The sequence below is a fragment of the Eptesicus fuscus genome, chromosome 4 (genome assembly GCF_027574615.1).
Source record: "Eptesicus fuscus isolate TK198812 chromosome 4, DD_ASM_mEF_20220401, whole genome shotgun sequence".
In the NCBI taxonomy this organism is placed as follows: Eukaryota; Metazoa; Chordata; class Mammalia; order Chiroptera; family Vespertilionidae; genus Eptesicus; species Eptesicus fuscus.
In genome coordinates this window covers 30,965,442-30,989,988 of record NC_072476.1, presented here as the reverse complement: position 1 = coordinate 30,989,988, position 24,547 = coordinate 30,965,442, and the positions used below count along the sequence as shown (strand labels likewise).

At 37.6% G+C, this 24,547-nt stretch overlaps 1 protein-coding gene across 1 annotated transcript in view; it reads right to left on the bottom strand.

Annotated features, from left to right (window-relative positions):
- The window catches only part of BAZ1B (bromodomain adjacent to zinc finger domain 1B), a 72,958-nt gene that overhangs the window by 16,380 nt on the left and 32,031 nt on the right, over positions 1-24,547 (bottom strand). Inside the window, exons 7-13 of the mRNA XM_054714848.1 lie at positions 18,232-19,930; positions 11,901-12,039; positions 11,247-11,380; positions 7,998-8,103; positions 6,925-7,023; positions 3,215-3,392; positions 936-1,118 (exon numbers count right to left, since the gene is read on the bottom strand). Of these exons, the coding sequence (XP_054570823.1) occupies positions 936-1,118; positions 3,215-3,392; positions 6,925-7,023; positions 7,998-8,103; positions 11,247-11,380; positions 11,901-12,039; positions 18,232-19,930 (2,538 nt within the window). The remainder of the gene's footprint in view (positions 1-935; positions 1,119-3,214; positions 3,393-6,924; positions 7,024-7,997; positions 8,104-11,246; positions 11,381-11,900; positions 12,040-18,231; positions 19,931-24,547) is intronic.

The following is a 24,547-nucleotide window of genomic DNA, read 5'->3' as shown; positions in this document are numbered from 1 at the left end:
TCCTCAAGAAATTAAACAGAATTCCTATGCAATCCAACAATTCTATTTCTGGGTCTATACCCCAAAGAATTGAAAGTAAGAACTAGAACAGATATTTGTACACCCATGTTCATAGCAGCATTATTCACAATAGCCAAAAGGTGGAAGTGACCCAAGTGTCCATCCATGGACAAATAAACAAAATGTGGTATTATATACGTACACTGGAACATTACTGACTTAAAAAGGAAGAAAATTCTGGCACATATTACAATGTGGGTGAACTTTGAAGACATTCTGCTAAATAAGCGAGTCACAAAAGGACAAATATTCAATGACTATACTTATATGAGGTACCTATAGTAATCAAATATACTAGTATAGACATAGAAAGAAAATGGTGGTTGCCAGGGGTTGGGGTAGGGTGTAAAATGGGTAGTTTAGTATTTGCAATGAATAGTTTCAGTTCAGGAAGATGAAAACTTCTGGAGATCGATGATGATAACAGTTAAAGAACAATGTGAATATGCTTAATGACAGAACTGCACACGTAAAAAATAGTTAAATTGTAAATTGCCTGTTATATATATTTTACCACAATTTTTTTCAGTTTTACTTTTTTAACTGAATTTATTGGGGTGACACTGGTTAACAAAACTATGTAGGTTTCAGGTGCACAATTCTACAACACATCATCTGTACACTGTATTGTCCATTTTACCACAATTCTTAAAAATTTAAAAACCATTACCACCTTTTAAAAAAAAGGAATCAGCTCTGGGAAAGGGGAAGGGGCATTCTGACCCATTACCCAGTCCTAGAGATAGGGCTGTGTTCCACAGACGAGTTTGAAAACCACAAACTTCAGTGAAAGTGACAAAAATGGCTCAGGAGTAGTGTTTACAGTAGCTAAAAATTTACACAATCATAAAATTACATCTTCATTAACTAGATACCTTTGCTTCCTCTGCCATTTTTTTCTCTTCATCCACCTCTTCAGTTTTTGATGAATCTTCACTCTGGTGTTTTCTTCTCTTTTGCTTGGGAGCCATGAAGCCTTGAAGAAATTTCTTTATGACACTGGCTTGAAGGGCAATTACACACTCACCAAAATCCTTCAGTTTCTCCAAAGAGATCACCTACAGGAATTGATTTTAAAACCAGGTTAAGAGAAAGGCTAAAAGATGAAAGGAGACTATCCTTGACTACATTCAAATCAACCTAGACACCAATGGATCACATAACATTAGTTTAACTGGGTTCCTCAGTTCAATGGATGGCTTATGCATTTAAAAGTAGCTAACTAGCTGAAACCGGTTTGGCTCAATGGATAGAGCGTCAGTCTGCGGACTGAAAGGTCCCAGGTTCAATTCCAGTCAAGGGCATGTACATTGGCTGCGGGCACATCCCTGGTAGGGGGTGTGCCGATGAGGCAGCTGGTCGATGATTCTCTCTCATCGATGTTTCTAGCTCTCTATCCCTCTCCCTTCCTCTCTATAAAAAATCAATAAAATATATTAAAAAAAAAAAAAAGTAGCCGACTACTTCCATTTCCCCAGTGAAGAGATCCACAAAATACTGAAACTAGCTCTACTTAAGTAAGTTATCAACTCAATTCTTTCACTCAGTAAACTGAGTGCCTATTATGTGCAAACCATAGTCCAAAGGCAAAGAAAAACTAGGAAGGAAAATTAAAGTTGTCTGACCTACTAGCTTACAAGCTATAAACTAAGTAATATGCTTTACATACTTGACTTCATCTAAGCCTCACTTTTTTTTTATGAATGAGGAAATAGAAGCTAAATCATTTGGACCCAAATCATGTTCTTAAATACCAAACACTACTTTCTTTAGTCACGCAAGACACACAATTAAAAGATGCCATTTTATAACCACAAAGAGAAACAAGGAAGAATGATGATAACCCAATGCCAGTACGGTATGGTCTGACACAAAGTAGGCACTTGGTAAATATTTGCTAAATAAATAAAAGAGTAAATGTAATATTTGAAAATGGCAAAGTTATTTTGGGTTGAATAATTCTTTAAAAAAATTAAAAAACATAAAGGTATTTAAATTCTTTTCCCTAGGAAATGTACCAAGAATTCATAAACAGATTAAAAAGAAAAAGTAGCATAAAAGATGCATTTATAATTTGCTAATTCTAATAGCAAAGAAAATGAAATACAAACTCTGACAGTAGATTTAAAATAGTATTTAACTCCATGGGTTATTATGACCTTGAAGTGATATAAAAACTAAAAGAAAAAAAAAACTAAAATAGAAAGTGTTTATAAATTAGGACAAAGGGCGTTTCTGAGAAAGATGTAACTGCTCATAAAAATTATACAACAATTACACCTGAAACTACTATAATATTGTGTGTCAGCTGTAATTGAAAAAAATTTAAAAATATGATACAACAAAAATACGCATGTTATAATGCACATAAATAATTTGAAAGGACCCACAAATACTGTTTAGAGTTAATATGGACTTTATTATTTAAAATCAGTAAAAAAATATTTTATAATAATTGATGGATAGTATTCTCCAATCTAACAGCATGAGTATTGCCCAATATAAGCATAACTCTCTTGATTTAATCTAGTGTAAAGAATGCATAAAATCAGCCCTAGCCAGTTTGGCTCAGTGGATAGTGCATCAGCCTATGGACTGAAGGGTCCTGGGTTCAATTCTGGTCAAGGGCACCTGCCTGAGTTGTGGGCTCAATCCCCACTAAGGGGGGCGGGGGGAGAGCATGTAGGAAATGGCCAATGGATGATTTTCATCATTGATGTTTCTTTCTCTCTCTCCCTCTCCTTTCCTCTCTGAAATCAATAAAAATACATTTAAAAAAAAAAGAATGCATAAAATCAGAGCACAACAAATGTATTTCAGACCTTAAAGCACAGGCATCACATGCTAATAAACATGTTAAATAATGTTACAGGTCTATGGCACCAGGACCAGTTTTCATTCAACTTAATAGAAAACCTCTTTTTGAACAAAGGCTCTGAGCCCACTATTAGATTTTTGGGGATACCAGCAAAAGATGACAAAGGAAAAATATCATATGTATATAGAGAATTTTCAGTTCCACGTGTCTTTCAAGATAAACCCAAACATATGATTTCCAGGATCACCAGAGAAGTCAACAACAGTATCAGGGGACAATTCCAACTTGGGTTTTCATGAGTAACAGATTTCAAAGGGTGTTTTCATATGTTCTTACTCGCGCTTCAAATTCTGATGTTTCTTCCACATAACCAAGACCTCCCTTTTGTAACCTTGTTGCAACTTCAATGAGATCACTACGAAGAAAGTTTAAGAGCTCCTGGTTGCCATCACAGGATTTTAGGCCCAAATTTGGCTTCCGGGCCAGGTGAATAGAATGAACAATGTCCTGGTACCTAGAAAAGTTGGGGTAAGCAGAGGGGAAAATAAAGAAACTTTTGAAGATGGTTCATGAATTTCAATTACTTGAATAACATGTTTTATTTCTATAAGACATCTTTAGATTTTTCATCTCTCCTTGGTAATTTTTAGTAGTCTCATGTTTCTTGCACAAAATTTCAAATTTCTCTTATTCTTGATTCATTTTAAAAACAAACTTATTTTATTCTATTTGATAAATACCAGTATCTGAAGTGGGTTGCTTTTCCTAGCTCTTATTCATAATACCTAGTTTGTATATTTTTAAACTTACCATGAGTTTCTTGGAATTTTATCCAAGTTTGTGGAAATTCTTTGAGGCCTGGTTTTAAGCTGTGCTCCTCCAGAGAGAAAGTATACTTGCTTATGTCAGTTGCCAAAAATTGCTACCAACCCAAGATAACTTTAAAATATCTGCTGACATTCTTCACAACACACACAAAAAAAGATTCCAACTGAAAACCTACATAAGGACCTTCACACTCACTTTTCCACTAATTAACCACACTTGAGAGGTCCCAGTAAAGAAGCACTAAAATACGACTCTCTACCTTGGACGGGGCCAACTATTAGCTTCACTGTTGTTTTTCACTGTTGGCTTCCTATATGAAAAAGAAAACTAAAGCTTAAGGTCATCCGAGTACTAAGTTCCCTATTCTTTCTTAATAATATGGGTTTTTAATATTTTTTTTCCTGAATACAACTTCATTGTTACTGGTGTTCTTATAAAGGACTAGAGGCCTGGTGCACGAATTCGTGCCGGGGAAGGGGATGCAGGCAGCTGGCCAGCCGGCTCCACCCCTTGGTCAAACTCCCGGTGAAGGGGACAATTTGCACATTAGCCTTTTATTATATAGGAAGGATTCTTTCAGCCCTAGCAGGTTTGGCTCAGTGGATAGAGTATCAGTCTGCAGACTGAAGGGTCCCAGGTTTGATTCCGTCAAGGGCACATGCCTGGGTTGCAGGCTTGATCCCATTGTGGGGCATACAGGAGGAGCCGATCAATGATTCTCTCTCATCATTCATGTTTCTCTCTCTCTCTGAAATCAATAAAAATGTATTTTAAAAATTTTTTTAAATAAAGGATTCTTTTATTAGACACCCAAATGATTCCGTTTTAACCTTTCTTATATACAGCACATGTTTAATGTACTGTTTAATCTATAAACAAACACTTCTTGTCTTAAATTTATCGAATCACCCCCTACTTGCCTTAAACAAATCACTTTCAACACTCACTCGAGGGTTATCTTTCAGGTCAGCATGCAGCATCTTTGCTTGCAGTCACCAGCTAACTGCTTTTCATTTATACAAATGAACAAACTCTCTACCTCTTCAATTGTCTATGATCACTGTTTCTTTCATACCCTTAGTAACATTAGCACTCTTAATGGCCTTTTAAAAAAATAATAATAATACTAATATATTAAAATAATGAAAGGAAACTAAATTAAAAGTTCAATGAGAATACAAATAAAGTTAAACACTTGGTTAAAAATGGTTGTGTATGCACAAGAAGTGTAAAATTGGACTTAACTGGAATTCATTTTTTTATATGAAAAAGAAATAACTATTAATTCATTTTAAAGTCAAAAGATGTGCTTGCTAAACCCAGAGATGCAAAATTAGCCTGTAAACTCTACTTCTTATATCAAGGGAAGTAATATTGATACTATAATACTGATAATATTGATCCTGTACCAGGAATTGCCCTGGCCTAGAGCAAAGAATATCCTTACATGATATTATTCTACAATGTCGTTATAATTTTTCCCAGATTTGTGTTACCTACTCAAGAAGGCAAATAATCCTTTCCACTAATATTTACAGGATAAAATAAGATTGTTGTTAAAGTATTAAATTTGACAGTAAAATAGTAGTCAAGTTTTCAGGCTAATTTAAATTGACTAATTGAAATAAGCGATATTCTAGAAAAATTAATTGTACTGGACAAAAAGCTGTTCCTAAAGTGTTAACTAAAATTTTTATTGGTAGTTCATCTCATGGTAAAATTGCATAACGTGTAATGAACCTAAAGCAGTCATATTTTAGTGCAAAAAATTTAAAAGCTATCAAGACTACATTAATGGCCTCTTTATGTTTTAAAATTGTGCTGACTGTTCATTTCACCAGCAACAAAAGCAAAAATTACATGTATATTTACAGCACTATTTCCTGAGATGGGCCTGAGAGACACTTTTGTCAGGCTGATCTATATCAGCATAAAAGGGTTTCAGGCCAAGAACCGAAATTTGTTCAACAACAGACATTTTTTCTTTGAACAACTTAGTTGAAAACAAAATTGTTCATTTGAGAACTGAGGTTTGACTGTATTTTAATAAGAAGATTCATCATAGAACTATATTCCTTTGTGGTTCTGTGTACTGACATTTTCCCTTGTCTTTCTTAATTTTCCTAATCACATCTGCATTAATACAGCATGATTCTGAATATATTTTAATTTTTCACATTAAGCAGTGGGCTAAAACCAATATGATGTATCCACAACCACTTACAAAAGTCTGGTATTTTCCTTCTCTCAATCAAACTTAAATTCAACCATGAAAGCACGCAGTCAGAAATTAAAGGTAGTCTTAAACCAAAATCTTGTCCTAGCTTTGATAGAAACAATGCCTAAAAAAGGAAGTACACTAACAAATCTTGATGGAGTTGACGCTAATTTTGTAAATAGCACAGTTCCTGTTTGGGATTTTGGGGTGTTTGGGGTTTTTGTTTTTTTTTGAGATGTAAGTCACATAACATTAAACTCACCATTTTAAAAAGTATAAATTTTTAATGGTTTTTATGTTGTGGAACTATTCAAACTACCTAATTCCAACATATTTTTATCACCCCATAAAAAATCCCATAGCTGTTAGCAGTCACTCCCAGTTCTCCCCGTCTCCCATTCCCTGGCAAACAATAATCTACTTTCTGTGGATTTACTTATTTTGGAAGTCTCATATAAATGGAATCATAAAATATTCGGTCTATTGCATCTGGCTTCTTTGACTCAGCATATTTTCTTGGTTCAAACACGTTGTTGCATATATCAGCACTCTGTTCCTTTTTATGGCTGAATTTATGGATATAAAAACAACATCTATCCATCAGTTGATGGACATCTAGATTGTTTTCATTTTTTGGCTATTTTGAATACTGACAGAATACTTTTGACCATCAACTGATGTGCAACGCTGCCTAACTACAAAGAGGATTTCAGTGTGGTACATGGCATGCATTATTCAATGACTAATCCTGTTACCCTGAATATACATAGTTTAAAATCATATTTTTCTAAATAAGTATGATATGCCAAGAAAATACCAAGCAAAAGAAATAGAAAAGTTAGATGTTTTTAAAAATAATAGTTTTTAATGAATAAAAAGAACACACACACACACACACACACAAAAAAAAAAGAACACAAAAAACACACACCTCTAAGACATTTATAATATCTAATGCTGAACAAAATTAAGATGTGAAGAGCAAGATGAAAATCCTTACCTCTTCTCTAGTCTTTCTTTAAGCTGACTTTCTCTTATTCCCTGAGGGTGAAGGCAATTTAACAACTCATCCAGTTCCTTCTGACTATCACATAAAAACCTGTAGGGGCAAAACAGGCCTAGAATAATTGGGGGTGGGGTGCAGGGGTCAAAAGTCAAACACTAAGAAAGGGATCTAGGGTTGATGGTGGGAATTAGGAAAGCAGAATTCCAAACTTGCTCACAAGAAGAACTAGTTTATTATCTTCATGCCTAATGTTAACTTTATCCATGGACATCGGAGCCAATAATTCCTACTAAAATATAATGAGACAAATTTTATTGAGCTATAGGCATATTTGTCCACATACCTTCAAAGAGTAAACTTGGATATTAAAAAAGATAAATGGTCATTAAACCAAAGGTTATCAAAGCTAAAGCAGTTAATGTAATCAAAGAGCTCTTTCAGAACCTAGCTCCCTGCCTAAAAGCAGAATCAACACAAAGGAAAAATTAATGGCTATCTATACAGTTGTTTATTTTTTAATTAATAAAGATGAAAATGCTAAGTATTTCTACTTGCAAATGGACTGAAAAGCGCTTCCAATGCTATATAAGATCTATCATATACAAGGTTATATTACGGGGGGGGAATATAATTCCAAACTTAGAACAAATAAATATTTATCAAAAAATCAAGTCTGCTTTGCCCCAACCAGGTGGCTCAGTTGGTTGAAGCGTTGTCTTGTACACCAAAGGGTTATGGGGTTCAATTCCTGGTCAGGGCACATACCTAGATTTGCGGGTTCCATCCCACCGTCCGGAGGCAACCAAATCAATGTGTCTCTCACATCGATGTCTCCCTCTCTCCCTTCCTCTCTTCTCTAACATCAATAAAAAATAAAAACATATCCTCAAGCGAGGATTAAAAAAAAAAATCAAGTCTGCTTTTAAAGCAATGAGTTTACATATCCAAGAAATCAAAGTAACACAAAATGATCTGAATAGATAATCACTAAGTCACTGGTGTTAATATAGTAAATACTTTCTTAACATCGAAAGGAAAAAGAGCAGCCAGATGAATGCTCACATTACCATAGATTCTGTCCTTGTTTGGGTATGGTGGTCTCTACAGCAATTTCTGTTGCTGTTCCATGTTGTGTGTTCACGCTTGTATTTTTGCCTAGATTTGCTTTCTTATCTAAGAAAAATTAATACATTAGGTTGAATATAGTAAATATCCAATTCCTATCGTTTCAAATCTAAGCAGTACAACACAGCACCAAATCTAACAACTAAAAACAGATGCTGCCTATTAAATATATCCACATGCACAATAGATGCTAACTTCTCTTAAGTATTTTACATAAAGCACATTATCTATTTGTTCTCTATACAGTTGAATAGCTGTACAGTTCTAAGTTTAAGAGTTTCACAACTTAGAATGAAGAGGGATAACTCTTTATATCAAAGCAAATAACCAATTCTTATATACTAATATGTGACATTAATATAGATAGATCTTAAGCCAGTATTTGAAGCCTTTCCTCATACTACAATTGGTTTGTTCCCCTGCTACCATTCTCCCTCCTATAATACAAACAATCTCTTTTTTTTTTTTTTTTTTAATCTTTTCAGTCAGGTAATTTTGAAGAGAGCCTGCCATGCTGGAACTAGAGTTCAAGAAGCAACAACAGCCCTGGCTGGTTTGACTCAGTGGATAGAGCGTCGGCCAACGGACTCAAGGGTCCCAGGTTCGATTCCGGTCAAGGGCTCATGCCCAGGTTGCAGGCTCAATCCCCAGTAGAGGGCGTACAGGAGGCAGCCGATCAATGATTCTTCTCATCATTGATGTTTCTATCTCTCCCCCTCCCTCTCTGAAATCAATAAAAATACTTTTTTTTTTAAAAAAAGAAGAAGCAACAACATCTATCAGGATGCTCTAGAAGTGAAAGGATTTGGATGCCAACCTTCAATCAGAATATTCTAACTGTGTAGGCCCAACTTCTAAGGACAGCCACTAAACACATTCACAGTCTCTCAGTCCACTAGAAACTTTCCTATGTCTGAAAATCCTGACTTCATATTTATTGCTCTCACACATTAACTGCCCTCACCTGGGTATTTACAGTCTACCAGAACTAGATTTTTCTACTAGTACTACAATTTAGCACTTAACATAATTTAACAGGAAAATTTGAAGTTTGGGCTATATATTAATTTCCTTACTTATCAATTTTGTGAGTATATAGTTTAGATTATGGTATTAAAAGAAAAAAACTACTTTGAAAAAAATTAAGAGATTTCTCAAAAACACACACATATAATCTAACATTTGAGAAGCAAATTTTATTAAGTTATAAAAAGTAGAGCTGGGCCTGGCCGGTGTGGCTCAGTGATTGAGCACCGACCTATGAACCAGGAGGTCATGGTTCGATTCCCAGTCAGGACACATCCTGGGTTGTGGTCTGGATCCCCAATATGAGGTATGAAGGAGGCAGCCAATAAATGATTCTCTCTAATCATTGATGTTTCCCCCCCCCCCTTTCCTCCCCTTTCTCTCTGAAATAATAAATAAATGATAAAAATGAAAAATTCAGATGGTTAGGTTAGGTCAGGCTTTCTCAACTTCAGCATTATTGACATTTTAAGCTACATAATTCTTTGTAGTGGGGGGTGGCGGTGTTGTTATATGCAATGTAGGATATTTAGTGGCATCACTGGCCTCTACCACCAGTGCCAGTAGTGACAACCAAATATGTATCTGGACATTGTAAATGTCCCTTGGGAGGCAACATGACTTCCTGTGAACCACTGGGTTAAATGATTCACAAGCTTCCAGCTCTAATTTCTCTCTCACTCTACACACACACACACACACACACCCTATATAATAAAAGGCTAATATGCAAATTGACCAAACGGCGACTGGTCGCTATGACCTGCACTGACCACCCAGGGGCAGACGCTCAATGCAGGAGCTGCCCCCTGGTGGTCAGTGTACTCCCACAGAGGGAGTGCCACTCAGCCAGAAGCCCTGAGCCAGGCTCATAGCTGGCGAGCGCAGCAGCAGTGGCAGGAGCCTCTCCCGCCTCCGCAGCAGCGCTAAGAATGTCCATCAGTTGGACATCCCCTGAGGGCTCCCGGACTGCAAGAGGGCACAGGCCGGGCTGAGAGCCACGCCCCCCCCCCGGTCAAGTGCACGAATTTCATGCACCAGGCCTTTAGTATGTGTATACACACACACACACACACACACACACACACACACACACACACACACACACACACTAGAGGCCCGGTGCACAAAATTCGTGCACGGGTAGGGCCCCTAGGCTTGACCAGCGATCAGGGCCGATCAGGTTCCCTGCCTCCCCGCCGCCTCCTTCCCTCGCTCCCTCAGCACCCTGCTGCTGATGGTTGCCCGCCATGTTCCGTGACGCCCCCTGGTGGTCAGTGCATATCATAGCAAGTGATCGAACTCTCGAGGGGACAATTTGCATATTAGGCTTTTATTATATAGGATGTGTGTGTGTACACACACACACTCTTCAAGAAAAAAAAATATTTAGAAAAGTACGTTTATGTATTTATTTTGCCAAGTGAATATACCCATGTAACCAGAACCCAGACAAGAAAAAGAACATTATCTTATTTGCTACCTTGTATCCCAGCACATGAAAAATTGGTAGGCACATAAAAGATAATCCATAAATATCGAATAAATGAATTTTAAAAGTAAAGGAAGAAGACATCTAACTGCAGTCTTGGCCCCCTTACTTCAATTCTAACCTTTTAGGTACCTAGAAAGAGATTTCTAAAGAACCAAGTTTGAAAACTATTCTTATAAAATTTAATACCTAAACAAGATGTTATACTTGTATAGATTTTATACGAGTAGTTTTCAAACTCTTTATCTTTCCACACAATGCCTGGAATAAAATTGGTAATCACATGTTAGTTTCCTCCCTTTTTGTGCATGTCACATTCTCCCACCCCACTCAAATACATCTACCTAAGAAAGCAATAAAAAAATCTTACAGCCCTAGTCAATTTGGCTCACTGGATAGACCATCAGCTCATGGACTGAAGAGTCCCAAGTTTGATTCTGGTCCAGGGCATGTGAGGGAGGCAACCAATCAGTGTGTCTCTCTCACATAGATGTTTCTTTCTGTCTCTCCTCCTCCCTTCACTCTCTCTAAAAAAATCAATGGAAAAATATCCTCTGGTGAGGATTAACAAAAAAAACCAAAAAAAAAGAAGAAGATAATGATGACAGAGAACAGACAGTTCTTAATATTTACCCTACTTGGGCAGGGTAAAATAATTAACAGATATACATACTACGGGGACAGTAATCCTCATCAGGTGAGTCAGCATAGTCTTTGCGATGATGTCTGAATCGGTAGTCAATGCTGTCATGTACCCAGCCTTTTTCAATGAACAATCCTGGAACTTCATCTGAGAAGAGCCAGTATCTATAAATCACAACCACATATTAATAAGATAATGACAGATCATGAGCACAAGATGACTTTATTGTTGGGAAAGACGATTAAAGAATATTACTAAACATTCAGAAATACTATACAAATTATAAAGTAAGACAAAGAATACCAAAATGTTTAGAATTTGAGACTTGTCTAAAATCTGTAATTTTTATAACTTCTAATATGTCTCGACTTTATACTCCATACAATGTATGCAGCATTTAAAATACAATACCATTTTTTAAAGTCCTCTATTTGGTTCACATGTCACCTATCATCATACTTTAAGCTCCATATTTATGATATATTAAGAACAGGGTCATTTCTTTATTTAACTTTGTAACCCTAGCATTTGGCATATATTCAATAAATATTCAATGAACGTGTGATGAATAATTGTTTCCAAAACCCATGAATAGCAAAGCTTATCTATTTTTAGAACTTTTGACAGTTTTGTAACTAGTAAAGGCTCTAACAAGATGACAAAAAATTAAGTTTAGTAAGTTACCTATTATGGTTCCGATCTGTACCAATAGGAGTCCTACGCATGACTAGTTTTGCCTTGGCAATTCCCTCCTGGAATGCCTTCTCAGCAGCTGCTTTGTGTTTTCGTATTCGTTCTTCCTCAGCTTCCCGTTCTAGTTTCACTGTTAAAGACAAAAAGAGTCAACTAGACTTTTTTTTTCCTAGTAAATTCCACTCTTACAAATTAAATCACATATGAAGCTCTAGCCAGTTTGACTCAGTGGTTGGAGAGTCAGCCTCCAACAGAAGGGTTGCAGGTTCGATTTCCGGTCAAGGACACGTATCTCGGTTGCAGGTTTGATCCCCAGCCTCAAGTTGGGGCGAGTGCCAGGGGCAACCAATCCATGTGTCTCTCTTACATCGATGTTTCTCTCTCTAACACTCTCCCTCTCTCTAAAAATCAATGAAAAAAATATCCTCGGTTGAGGATTAAAATAAATAAATCACATATGTAGTAAAGTGTGCCTGGTATAAAGTACATTTTCATCAAACCTTAGTTTCCTTCTCCTAATTCTATTATAAGAAATGACATGTAGCCCAGCCAGTATGGCTCAGTGGTTGAGCATTGTCCTATGGACCAGATCATGGTTCCATTCCGTTAGATCACATGCCCAGGTTGTGGGCTCGATCCCCCGTGGGAGGCGTCTAGGAGGCCGCCAATCTGATTCTCTCTCCTCATTGATATTTCTTTCCCTTCTCTCCATCTCCCTTCCTCTCTTGAAATTAAAAAAAAAAAAAAAAGACATTTAAAGGAAGCAATTTCTATCCGGCCCTCCTATGTTCTTTGAATTTTGGTGATGTCTCAGGCATCATAAAAATCTTTTCTCTCCAAAATTTAACTTATTAATTTTAATAATTAAGTTGATTTTATTTTATTAATAATTTAAAATGTAACCTTAAAACAGTCCTTAAATGGAATTGAAAATTTTATGACAGGAGCATCATAGCATCCTCAGAATGACTGGGATAAAACTAGAATAGTATTTCAAAATAAAACAAATTTTTGCTTTGAGGAATTTGATAGTATATTTACCTTATTAGACTTAGTGACCAAAAAAATACTATTTTTTTAGTAAGCACTGTTAAGGACAGACAAAAAAGGTTTTAATCAATTTATTTCTGATCATTGATTATATGGGTTTATTCTACCCAGATAGAAATTCCCCTCAACAAAAGCCCAGTAATCTTGCCTTTTAAGTTTTTCCATAACCATCACAAATTTTGATACTGTAATTATCAAATGCACTACTATTTACAATGCCAGAATTTTTAACCCTCATCTTCTACTGGTGATAATATCTACAATATGGTGAGAATCTGGAAAATGCATCGATCTCATTTATTTGAAACCAACATGGCATGTTATCTTTAATCAAGTTTTTTAGCCTGAATGGAACTATGTTGGCAACAATGATTCAGTAGAGATCATTACAAAGGTAAATGATAAAGAGTAATGGCCAAATCACAATAAAGGAAAAGCTCCTTCTCCTGCAACTACAAAAAAAAAAAAAAAAAAATCTAGGGAAAGTCACCAAAAGACAACCAAATTTATTTTCAGCAGTTACAATACTGAATAGATATTGAAAGACCTAATTCTACCATTCAAATATTGACCATGGCAATATATTCATATTTGTATACTGTTTCCCTCTATCAATAATAGAATATCATCTTCCTAGCCTTTCTCCTAGGTTAAAATAAATATAACACACAGAGTAACACTTCAGGAACTCAAGAAATCATTGTTTCAGGTAAAACACACTGAAATGTTTATATAAAGTTTATCTACATGCTGTTTTATATGGAATGCAATTATACTTTCAAATTGGAAAATATGTATATGCACAAACTCACACAATATGCATATAAAAACATTTCAATGGCCTTAAGTAGTATAACTTAAAACCTGTTTTAAATTAAATATTTCATATTTCCTAATGAAAAAACTAATAAAGTAACAAAGTTGTTTGACTTACTGTAAAATTCTCACACATAATTTTTTTTAAATATTTTTTTATTTATTTCAGAGAGGAAGGGAGAGGGAGAGAGAGATAGAAACAACAATGATGAGAGAGAATCATTGACTGGCTGCCTCCTGCCCGTCCTACACTGGGGATTGAGCCCGCAACCCAGGCATGTGCCCTGACCAGGAATCAGACCGTGACCTCCTGGTTCACAGGTCAACACTCAACCACTGAGCCATGCTGGCCGGGCTCTCACACATAATTTAAGACTATTTCTAGGGATCTATCTACCCAATTCTTAGCATACAACTTTGACAAATAAAGCGTTTTTACCATCTTCATTTCTTAAGTTGGCAACTTTCATAAGGTTTAAAACTGTAACAGTGATCAAAATAGTTTAGTCTTAAAGGAAAAAAACTAATAAACTTAGTTTATTATGGATAATAATTCTAAAACAAATTTTGTGTACATTGTGAGATTGATCAAATAAGTAAATATTGATATTACTATAGAGGGGCTGATAGCTGAGCAAAAAAGAAAAAACTTGGATGCGAATGACAGTGTGGTGATTGTTGGGGAGGAAGGACTTGGCTTGGGGAGTTGAACACACAATGCAGTGTACGGATGGTGTGTTGTGGAGTTGTGTATCTGAAACCTGTATATAGTTCTGAGCAGTGTCACCCCAATAAAGTCAATTTTAAAAACCATATTGATATATTAATAGATGCCAGGGGTCTCATGGAAGAAAAAAAAAAGATGCAAATATAGAATGAGGAAGGCAAAGCAGAACCCCTGAGGGATGTCGAGATTAATTTGGAATAAATTTAACAAAAGAAGTACAAAATGTATACTCTGAAAACTACAATACATTGAAAGAAATTAAATATCTAAATAAATTAAAAACATCTCATATTCATGGATCAGAAGACAAAATATCAAGATGGCAATAAATCTATTAGATCTATAGTTCTAATCTATAGATCCCAAAATTGATCTATGGATTCAAAGCAATCTCCATCAGAGTCCCAGATGGCTTCTTTGTAGAAATTAATAAGCTGATTCTAAAATTACTATGGAATTGCAAGGGACCTAGAACAGCTAAAACAATCTTGAAAAAGAACAAGTTAGACAATTCATACTTCCCACTTCAACAACTACAACAAAGCAATAGTAATCAAGTCACTGTAACATGGGTGTAAAGATAAACATATAGGTCAATGGAACAGAATTCAGAGTCCATAAATAAATCAAAACATCTATAGCTTTAGATTTGACAATGGATTCTTAAGATACGACACCAAAACCACAAGCAACCAAGAGGGGGATAAATTGGGCTTTATAAAATAATTTTAAATTTGTGCTTCAATGGACACTATCAAGAAAGCAAAAAGACAACACATAATATGGGTGAAAATATTTGCAGATCATATATCTGAGAGAAAAGGAATTTGTAGCTAGACTATACAAAGAACTCTTACCACTCAATAATAATAAAAGACAATCTGATTTGAAAATGGGCAAAAATCTGAATTAACATTTCTCCAAAGAAGATATACAAATGATTATCAGGCACATGAAAAGATGCTCAACGTCACTAGTCATCAGGAAATGCGTATCACAGTGGTTGCCTGGAGTACAAACCTTTTTGTATCTTTTGAATTTTTGAGCCATGCAAATGCATTACTTATTCCAAAAATAAATAAAATTTGCATTTTAAAATTAAAAAAAGAAAAAGGAAATGTGTATCAAAACCTTAATGAGATACCAATTCTCAACCACTAGGATGGTTATAATCCACAAATCATAAAATAACAAGTGTTGGTGAGGGTGCAGCAAGTGGAGAAATCAGAACCCTCATACACTGTTCATAGGAAAGTAAAATTGTGCAGCCATTTGAAAAATAGTCTGTCAGTTTCTCTAATAGTTAAACAGTTACAAGACCCAACAATTATGTTCCTAGGTATACACTCAAGAGGAATAAAAAGATACATCCATACAAAAACTTGTACACCAATGCTTTCAGCAGACTTATAGTAACCAAAAAGGAAGAAACAAACCAAATGTCCATCAATTGATAAAATGTGGTATAGCCAATCAATGGAATAGTATTCTGCTATTAAAAGGAACGAAATACTGCCTTAGCTGGCTTGGCTCAGCGGATAGAGCGTCCGACTGTGGACCAAAGGGTCCTGGGTTCAATGCCAGTCAAGGGCATATAGGAGGCAACCAATCGATGTGTTTCACGTATATCAATATTTCTCTGTCTTTCCCTCTCTTTTCCATTCTCTCTAAAAATCAATGTAAAAATATCCTCAGGTGACGATTAAAAATAATAATAAAGATAAATAAAAAAATTAAGTACTACTGAAACATGCTACAACATGGATGAACTTTGAAAACATTATATATACTAAGTGAAAAAAGCCAATCATAAAAGATCACATCTTATGTGATCCCATTTGTATGTTATGTCAGAATAGGCAAATCTAAAGAAACAGCAGTAGACTGGTGGTTGCTTGGGTCTAGGGAGGCTAGGAAGGTACAGTGATGATAGCTAAAGGGTATAGAGTTTCCTTTTGTGGAAATGAAAATGTTCTAAAATTGTGGTGAAGGTTGCATGTCTGTGAATATATTTAAAAACATTGAATTGTACACTATCAATGGCAGAACTGCATGGTATATGAATTATCTATAATAATAAAAGCATAATATGCTAATTAGATTGGACATCCTTCAGGAACACCTTCCAGACAAAGCCAGGGCTGCAAGGGAAGCCCAGGTCCCAGGTGCCTGCCGGCAGCCAGAGAGAAGCCTGGGTCTCAGGTGCCATTGGGAGCCAGTGCCGGCAGCGGGGGGGGGGGGGGGCCTACTCTTGCACGAATTTCCTGCATCGGGCCTATAATTTATTAATAAAGCTATTTATTTAAAAGTTCAGATTTAGCCCTAACCGATTTAGCTCAGTGGATAGAGCGTAAGCCTGTGAACTGAAGGGTCCCAGGTTCAATTCCGGTCAAGGGCATGTACCTTGGTTGCGGGCACGTCCCCAGTAAGGGGTGTGCAGGAGGCAGCTGATGGATGTTTCTCTCTCATCGATGTTTCTAACTCTCTATCCCTCTCCCTTCCTCTCTGTAAAAAATCAACAAAATATATTTTTTAAAAATAAAATAAAATACTTTAAAAAAAAGTTTGGATTTAGCCCTGGCTGGTTTGGCTCAGTGGACAGAGCGTCGGCCTATAGACTGAAGGGTCGCGGGTTCGATTCTGGTCAAGGGCACATGCCCGGGTTGCAGGCTCGATCCCCAGTGGGGGGGGGGGGGGGGCATGCAGGAGGCAGCTAATCGATGATTCTCTCTCATCATTGATGTTTCTCTCTCTCTCTCTCCTCCTCCCTTCCTCTCTGAAATCAATTTAAAAAAAAGGTCAGCCCTAGCCGGTTTGGCTCAGTGGATAGAGCGTCAGCCTGCAAACTGAAAGGTCTCAGGTTCGATTCTGGTCAACGGCACATGCCCGGGTTGTGGGCTTGATCCTGAGTGGGGGACTTGCAGGAGGCAGCCGATCCATGATTCTCTCTCATCATGGATGTTTCTATCTCTCTCTCTCCCTTCCTCTCTGAAATCAATAAAAATATTTTTTAAAGAAGTTCAGATTTAATGGTGCTATCAAAACCCCAAATTTTTATGTTCTTATATCTTAAAGGCAAAGAGGGCTTCAAGTACCTTATTCTTCAATTGTTACAATAATCTTTATCAATTGTTACAATCATTACAATCATGAGGAAACAGGCATAGATAAATTGACCAAAGGAATATAGCTAAGTCAGTGGTAGAGTTTGAACCCGTATCAGCAATTCTCTAGTCATACGTTATTTCCGCTGTACCTATTTGTGGATTTGGTCTAAACTAGGAAACTCAGAAAAGATGTCAATATCACATTATCTATGTCAAATTATCATTAACCACAGAATGCCATACTGAACACTTCTGTTGGAATATTATATACATAGTAGGGCCTGGGTTATTATATATAAAAATAACTAAATAGTTATGACAAATAGAGACTTTACCATTACCTCAGTAATTTCCTTACTTTTACTATCTTCTAAAGCAGGGGTAGGGAACCATTTTTCTGCCAAGGGCCATTTGGATATTTATAACATCATCTGTAGGCCATACAAAATTATCAACTTAATAATTAGCCTGATATATTTGGTCAAACATTTCATGAACTCACCCCTAATGCCTTGGCAGGGCCAGGACAAATGATTTTTTGGGCCTTATAGGTCCTGCTGGCCAGATGTTCCCCACCCCTGTACTAACGGGCTTCCTCTTTTCTCTCATCATAAGATTTTACCTTTCATTTCTCTCTCCTGGATTTCCCGCTCCTTCTTGGCCTGAATGGCAAGCAGCCGTCTGCTCTTCACAGTACTAATAATGTCAACAGCTTCTGTATCTACCTGAGGCTCAAACTTCACAACTTTTTTCCTATCAATTTTGCCTAACCCATTCTCCTCTTTTCCATTTTCTTTATTTCTGGCTTCCATTTCTTTCCGTTTCTGTTTCTCAGCTCTCTTCTTATCATTTTCTTCCTTTAATACAGCAAGCCGTTCCTTCCACAACTCTGCAGACATCTGCTGTCTTGATTCCATGTGGTCTTGCACTGAGTATGTCATGAGAATCCGGTGGCAGAGTGCTGTCAAGATCTGTAGCTTCTCTTCTGATGATAGCTCAAAAAATTCAGAGGTTTCCAGCTTCTCTAAGAACTCATCTTGTACTTCATTGTCCTCAAATGGTGCTGAATCTTTATTGTCATCTGTGTCTGAGCCCTCACTTTCTTCCTGAACATCAGATTTGCGCAAGCAGAGCCGCACCAGCTCTGAAACAGAATGCAGAGTCAGGGGGATTTCTGAAAGTTTCATTCCCAACTCACCATAGTCTTCTGCTATTTCATCTTGTAATAAGGTCTGTAAAAGGATGACCAAGACTCTATTCAGGTATAAAAAGCCACCTTTTTCTGCACTCAAGGCTTCCATAAGGGACACAGCAGTAATAGGATACTGAGCATCTGGTAAGAGTAGTCCAGAATAACAGCTCAAAAATTCCACCACCATGGCCACATCCCCAAAGAGTGTGTTGGGCAGCCCTTCAGGGGTATCCACCAATCTAAATGCTGGAAGATGTTTGCCAGATAATTCTTGGTCCTCGTATCGTTTCTGTTTTTCTAGTTTCTCAAGCATTTCTTTCTCTCTCCGCTCTTTGGCTTTCTCCTTCAACTTTTCTCTCAACTCCTCTCGTTTCTTTTTCAAATAGTCTTTGCGTTGCTCTTCAGACATAGAGGCCCACCTTTTTTTGTGCTCTAGAAGCTCAAAGCGTTTTTGAACAATATTCCGCAATTCTTCTGGGAGACGAGCTCTATCTTCATTAGAAAGAAGACGAGCTGTTTTAGAGATAACACAAGACAGAGCACTCTTCTTGTCCTCCTTGTCTTTGTTTTCTTTGTAGTAGGCAATAAGGTGTAGGGCAGCGGGAGGCAGATGCTTATGAGGTTTACTAGAGGACCTGGGTGTACCCCCAGAATTCCGGGGGGCTCGTGTCATCTTCTGGGTGCCTTTGGCCATATCCAACAAAGTCATCTGCTTCATTTTGGTTTTAGGAGTCTTCAGGCCCTTTTTTGGAGATCTGGAATTTCCTGTGGATTTCTGTCCATTCAGGATGCCTTTGTTTCTGCCCTTTGCTTTCAAAGGTTTGTCATTATGCTTCCCTGGTTTCTTAGCAGGTGGGCCTTTCTTAGGAATGTGAAAGTTAGCATGTAATTTGTTGGTTGACATCATCTTCATCACTTCTTCCAGATGCTCTTCTGGAGATTTGGAATTCTTTGAGTTCTTCACCTTGAGTGGTGAGCCATTCAAGGATTTCTTCAAGTGTACATGACACCATAACTTAGGATTTAGTGGTGAACTCAAGGAAGAGTTATCTGTCTTGGATTTCTTTGAGGGCTTCCTGTCTGGGGATCCAGTATTCTTCCTCTTAGTAGAAGGGTTGAGAGTCATATACTAGAATTTAAGAACAGAAGCAAAATTAATTTTAAAAACTAATTTAAAGAAGCAATATTTAAGTATCCAAAAGGCCCTCTTTTCTGCTATTCAGGCAAAACTACAAATTCATTTCTCTTTATGTTCCTGAAAAAAAAACAATGTCTTAGCCATATCAACACAAAATTCTCTTGATACATAGGCTTAAAAAGCTATACTCTAATATTAGACATTTTTGCTATGCAACTAGCTTTCTGTTTATATACAGATCAGCAGTTCTTAAATACTTGGATGGCCCGGCCGGCGTGGCTCAGTGGTTGAGCATCGACCTAGGAACCAAGAGGTCCCAGGTTCGATTCCTGGTCAGGGCACATGCCCCGGCTGTGGGCTCAATCCCCAGTCAGGGGCGGGCAGGAAGCAGCCGCTGCATGATTCTCATTGTTGATGTCTTTGCCTCTTTCTCCCTCTCCTTTCCTCTCTACAATCAATAAAAATATATAAATAAATAAATAAATAAATAAATACTTGGATGAACTGTGAACCATTTCCCCAGAAAAGACATATAAAAATTATGCAAACAATTTCCGAGTCCATCCATGGATCCCAGATTAAGAATACCTGATTTAGCCCTAACCAGTGTGGCTCAGTGGATAGAGTGTCAGCCTGTGGACTGAAGGGTCCCAGGTTCAATTCTAGTCAAGGGCACATATCCGGGGTTGCGAGCTCAATCCCCAGTAGGGGGCATACAGGAGGCAGCAGATCAATGATTATCTCTCATCATTGATGTTTCTCTCTCTCTCCCCATCTCCCTTCCTCTCCGAAATCAATAAAAAAAATGTATTAAAAAAGATATCCTCAGGTTATTAACAAAGGATTAACAAAGAGTACCTGATATAGATAAGGGGAACATGTGAGAAAATGTAAAAGTATTGCTCTTTTTATTATTATTATTGATTTCAGAGACGAGGGGAGAGGGAGAGAGAGAAACATCAACGACAAGAGAGAATCATCAATCGGCTGCCTCCTGCATGCTGCCTACTGGGATCGAGCCCGAAACCTGGGCATGTGCCCTTGATTGCAATCGAACCTGGGACTCTTCAGTCCGCTGGCCAACGCTTTATCCACTGAGCCAAACCAGCTAGGGCTAAAAGTATTGCTCTTGAGACAGGACTGGGTTTTTATCCTTTAAGCCTTTGTTCCAACTGGGAATATTCTATGCTCTTAAAGTTTACATTTAAAGTTTACCAGTAAGTATTTTTGTCTAAATTCAGAAGCCTATTTTCTTATTGAAGGTGAGGCCCTGGCTGGTGTTGCTCAGTGGCAGAACGTTAGTCTACACACCAAAGAGTCATGGATTCTATTCCCGGTCAAGGGCATGTACCTGGGTTGCATGTTTATTCCCTGGCCCTGATTGGGGCGCATGCGGGAGCAACCAATCAATGTGGCTTTCCTACATCAATATTTCTCTCTCTCTCCATCTCCCCCTTTTTCCCTTTCTAAAAACCAGTGGAAAAAATAACCTCAGATCAGGAATTTTTTTTAAGTATCAGTGAGTATACTAACAATAACAAAGACACTGTTCTCATGACCCTGACAGCGTAAGTCTTCAAATTCCCTTTTGACCTTTCTCCATACCTTAAGAACTCACTCCCTTGAATATATTAGCAACTATAAGCCCTCTAAATTCTCAATTTTATTTAATTCTTTTTGTTCATCCTCTCACATCTTTCTAGTTCACTTCCTCTTGTACCCCAAGTCTGTAATCCTTCAATCCCACCAGGCCCTCAAATCTGTTAATTTTATCATTTTCACCATGCTCACACTTCCCTACCCTTCTAACCCAGATTAAATTATTTTGTCTCACTTGCTCTGTGGTATCTAATCACTCCCAGCCCACACATGTTCAGTTAAAACATGATTAGAACTGCCCTGGCCGGGTAGCTCAGTTGATTAGAGCATCATCCCAATAAGCCAAGATTTCAGTTCGATCCCCAGTCAGGCACATACAAGAACCAACCAATGAATGCATGAATAGGTGAAACAACAAATCTCTCTCTCTCAAATCAATAAATAAAATTTTTAAAAAGAAACATGACTAGAATAAGATACAATGACGTGTGATATTAAAGTCATAACCAAGTGCCTTCAAATGGGTCCTGAATGCCTCCCTTAGTCCATTCACTTTCCCATATTTCTCGATATACATCTTTTCCTGTGTTTTCAAACCTCTACCTTATCCCTTTCCACTCCAGAATTTAATAGGTTAGAACTAATCAACTTGTCATGACCATTGTTTTCTGTATACTGAAAAAAACACACAAAAAAACCCACTTGAGTTCTATGTTTTAAAGAATATAATTATAAAGAAAAAAACCTAGCAGCTAGCCGAAACCGGTTTGGCTCAGTGGATAGAGCGTCGGTCTGCGGACTGAAAGGTCCCCAGGTTCGATTCCGGTCAAGGGCATGTACATTGGTTGCGGGCACATCCCTGGTAGGGGGTGTGCAGGAGGCAGCTGGTCAATGTTTCTCTCTCATCATTGGTGTTTCTAGCTCTCTATCCCTCTCCCTTCCTCTCTGTAAAAAAATCAATAAAAATATATTTAAAAAAAAAACAAAAAACCTAGCAGCTAAAACACAAATAAAATAATAACCAGCAATGAAAAGGTACAGCCAATTTCAAAAAAAAGTACCGTTTCAAGTGATCAGGAGAAAGACTAGATAACATCTAGAATACTTCAATTCTAAAACACTTCAAGTTTTTTAGTGGAAGGGACTAACTTGATAAGAGCAACATGTAAAGAAACAGTCTGGCCCTAGCCTGTTTGGCTCAGTGGATAGAGCGTCAGCCTGTGGACTGAAAGGTCCTAGGTCCGATTCTGGTCAAGGGCACATGCCTGGGTTGCGGGCTGGATCCCAGTAGAAGGTGTGCAGGAGGCAGCTGATCAATGATTCTCTCTCATCATTGATGTTTCTGTCTCTCCCTCTCCCTTCCTCTCTGAAATCAATCCTATCCTATATAATAAAACTCTAATATGCAAATCGACCAAATGGTGAATGACCGGTCGCTATGATGAGCACTGACCACCGGGGGCAGACACTCAATGCAGAAGTTTCCCCCTAGTGGTCAGTGCGCTCCCACAGGGGAGCGCCGCTCAGCCAGAAGCCAGGCTCAAGGCTCACGGCTTGCGAGTGCAGCGGTGGTGGCGGGAGTCTCTCCTACCTCCGCTGCAGGCTGGCAGTAAGGAGCATGGGGTCCCGGACTGTGAGAGGGATGTCCAACTGCCTAAGCCAGCTGTTGGACATCCCCCGAGAGGTCCCAAACTGCGAGAGGGTGCAGGCCGGGCTGAGGGACACCTCCTACCCCCAGTGCACGAATCCATGCACCAGGCCTCTAGTAAAATATATTTAATAAAAGAAACAGTCTGGCCTTGGCTGGATAGCTCAATTGATTAGAACATTGTCCCAATATGCCAAGGTTGTGGAGTTGATCCCCAGTCAGAATCAACCAGTGAATGCATAGATGAGTGGAACAACAGATCTAAATAAGTAAATATATGCATACATAGCGGGAAAGCAGTCTGGAGGCAGTCAGTAAGATAGGTTAGTGTGAAATCAGACTATAGGCAAGGAAACACCTAAAGACTATTGAACATTAATTTATGAGCCCCTTTAAAAAGGCTATAGGAAAATGGCTATGGTAAAATAAATGCTGGAGATGATACAGAGAAACACCTATGCTCTTTAGGAGTAAACAAGCCGGTAGAGTAAAATTTAATAAGTTGTACAATAATGCCAAAAATAAGTAAACAAAAAATATATAATCAAAGAAACAAGCTCACAGAACCAAGGCAGCAAAAGAGACATAAATACGGTCTGCAATAAATAAGTGGCCTTGTACTTCTGTCCAAGTTCTGTAACTTTAAAGGCCAACCTGCCTTTTAAGAATTACTGGCAATTGTAGGTTACTGTTCCTCTAGCTGGCTGTTTTTGTTGCCTGACTAAAAAATTGGTTTCAATTATTAGCCTCGGTATAAAATGTCAAAATAGTTTCATAGTTAACATAAAAAGAAACACTATCAGTGCTTCAGGGGATACTTTTCACAGAAATAGAATTTCCCATTTCTTCTTCCCCAGAAATAAATTTCAAAAGACTAAAAAGAATAAACAATGATAACTAATGTAAGATTGCATTTTCCTCATGGACAGTGATAACACCAATATTCCAAAGAGAACCGTATTTCAAGACTATTCTACAAATCATAGAGCAGTGATTTTCAATCTTTTTCATCTCATGGCATATACAAACTAATTACTAAAATTCTGCAGCACACCAAATAATATATTTTTTGCTAATCTAACCAAAGAAAAATTAGCATAATTTTGATTCATTTGTTGTGTTGACTGCTGTCATTTTTTGGACAATCTAAGGGAAAAGAAGTCAGTGCCCCTGATTAAACACTCAGGTATTACATGTTTTAAAAACTCTTGCAGCACACAGTGTGCCTCTTGCAATGTGCCATGGCACAACAGTGGAAAATTGCTGTCAGAGTCAGACTAAACACTACCCTGTCAGAAATTAAAGACAAATATATTACTCCCAAGAGAAGAGTTAACCATCCTCTTCAGCAAGACTTGGAA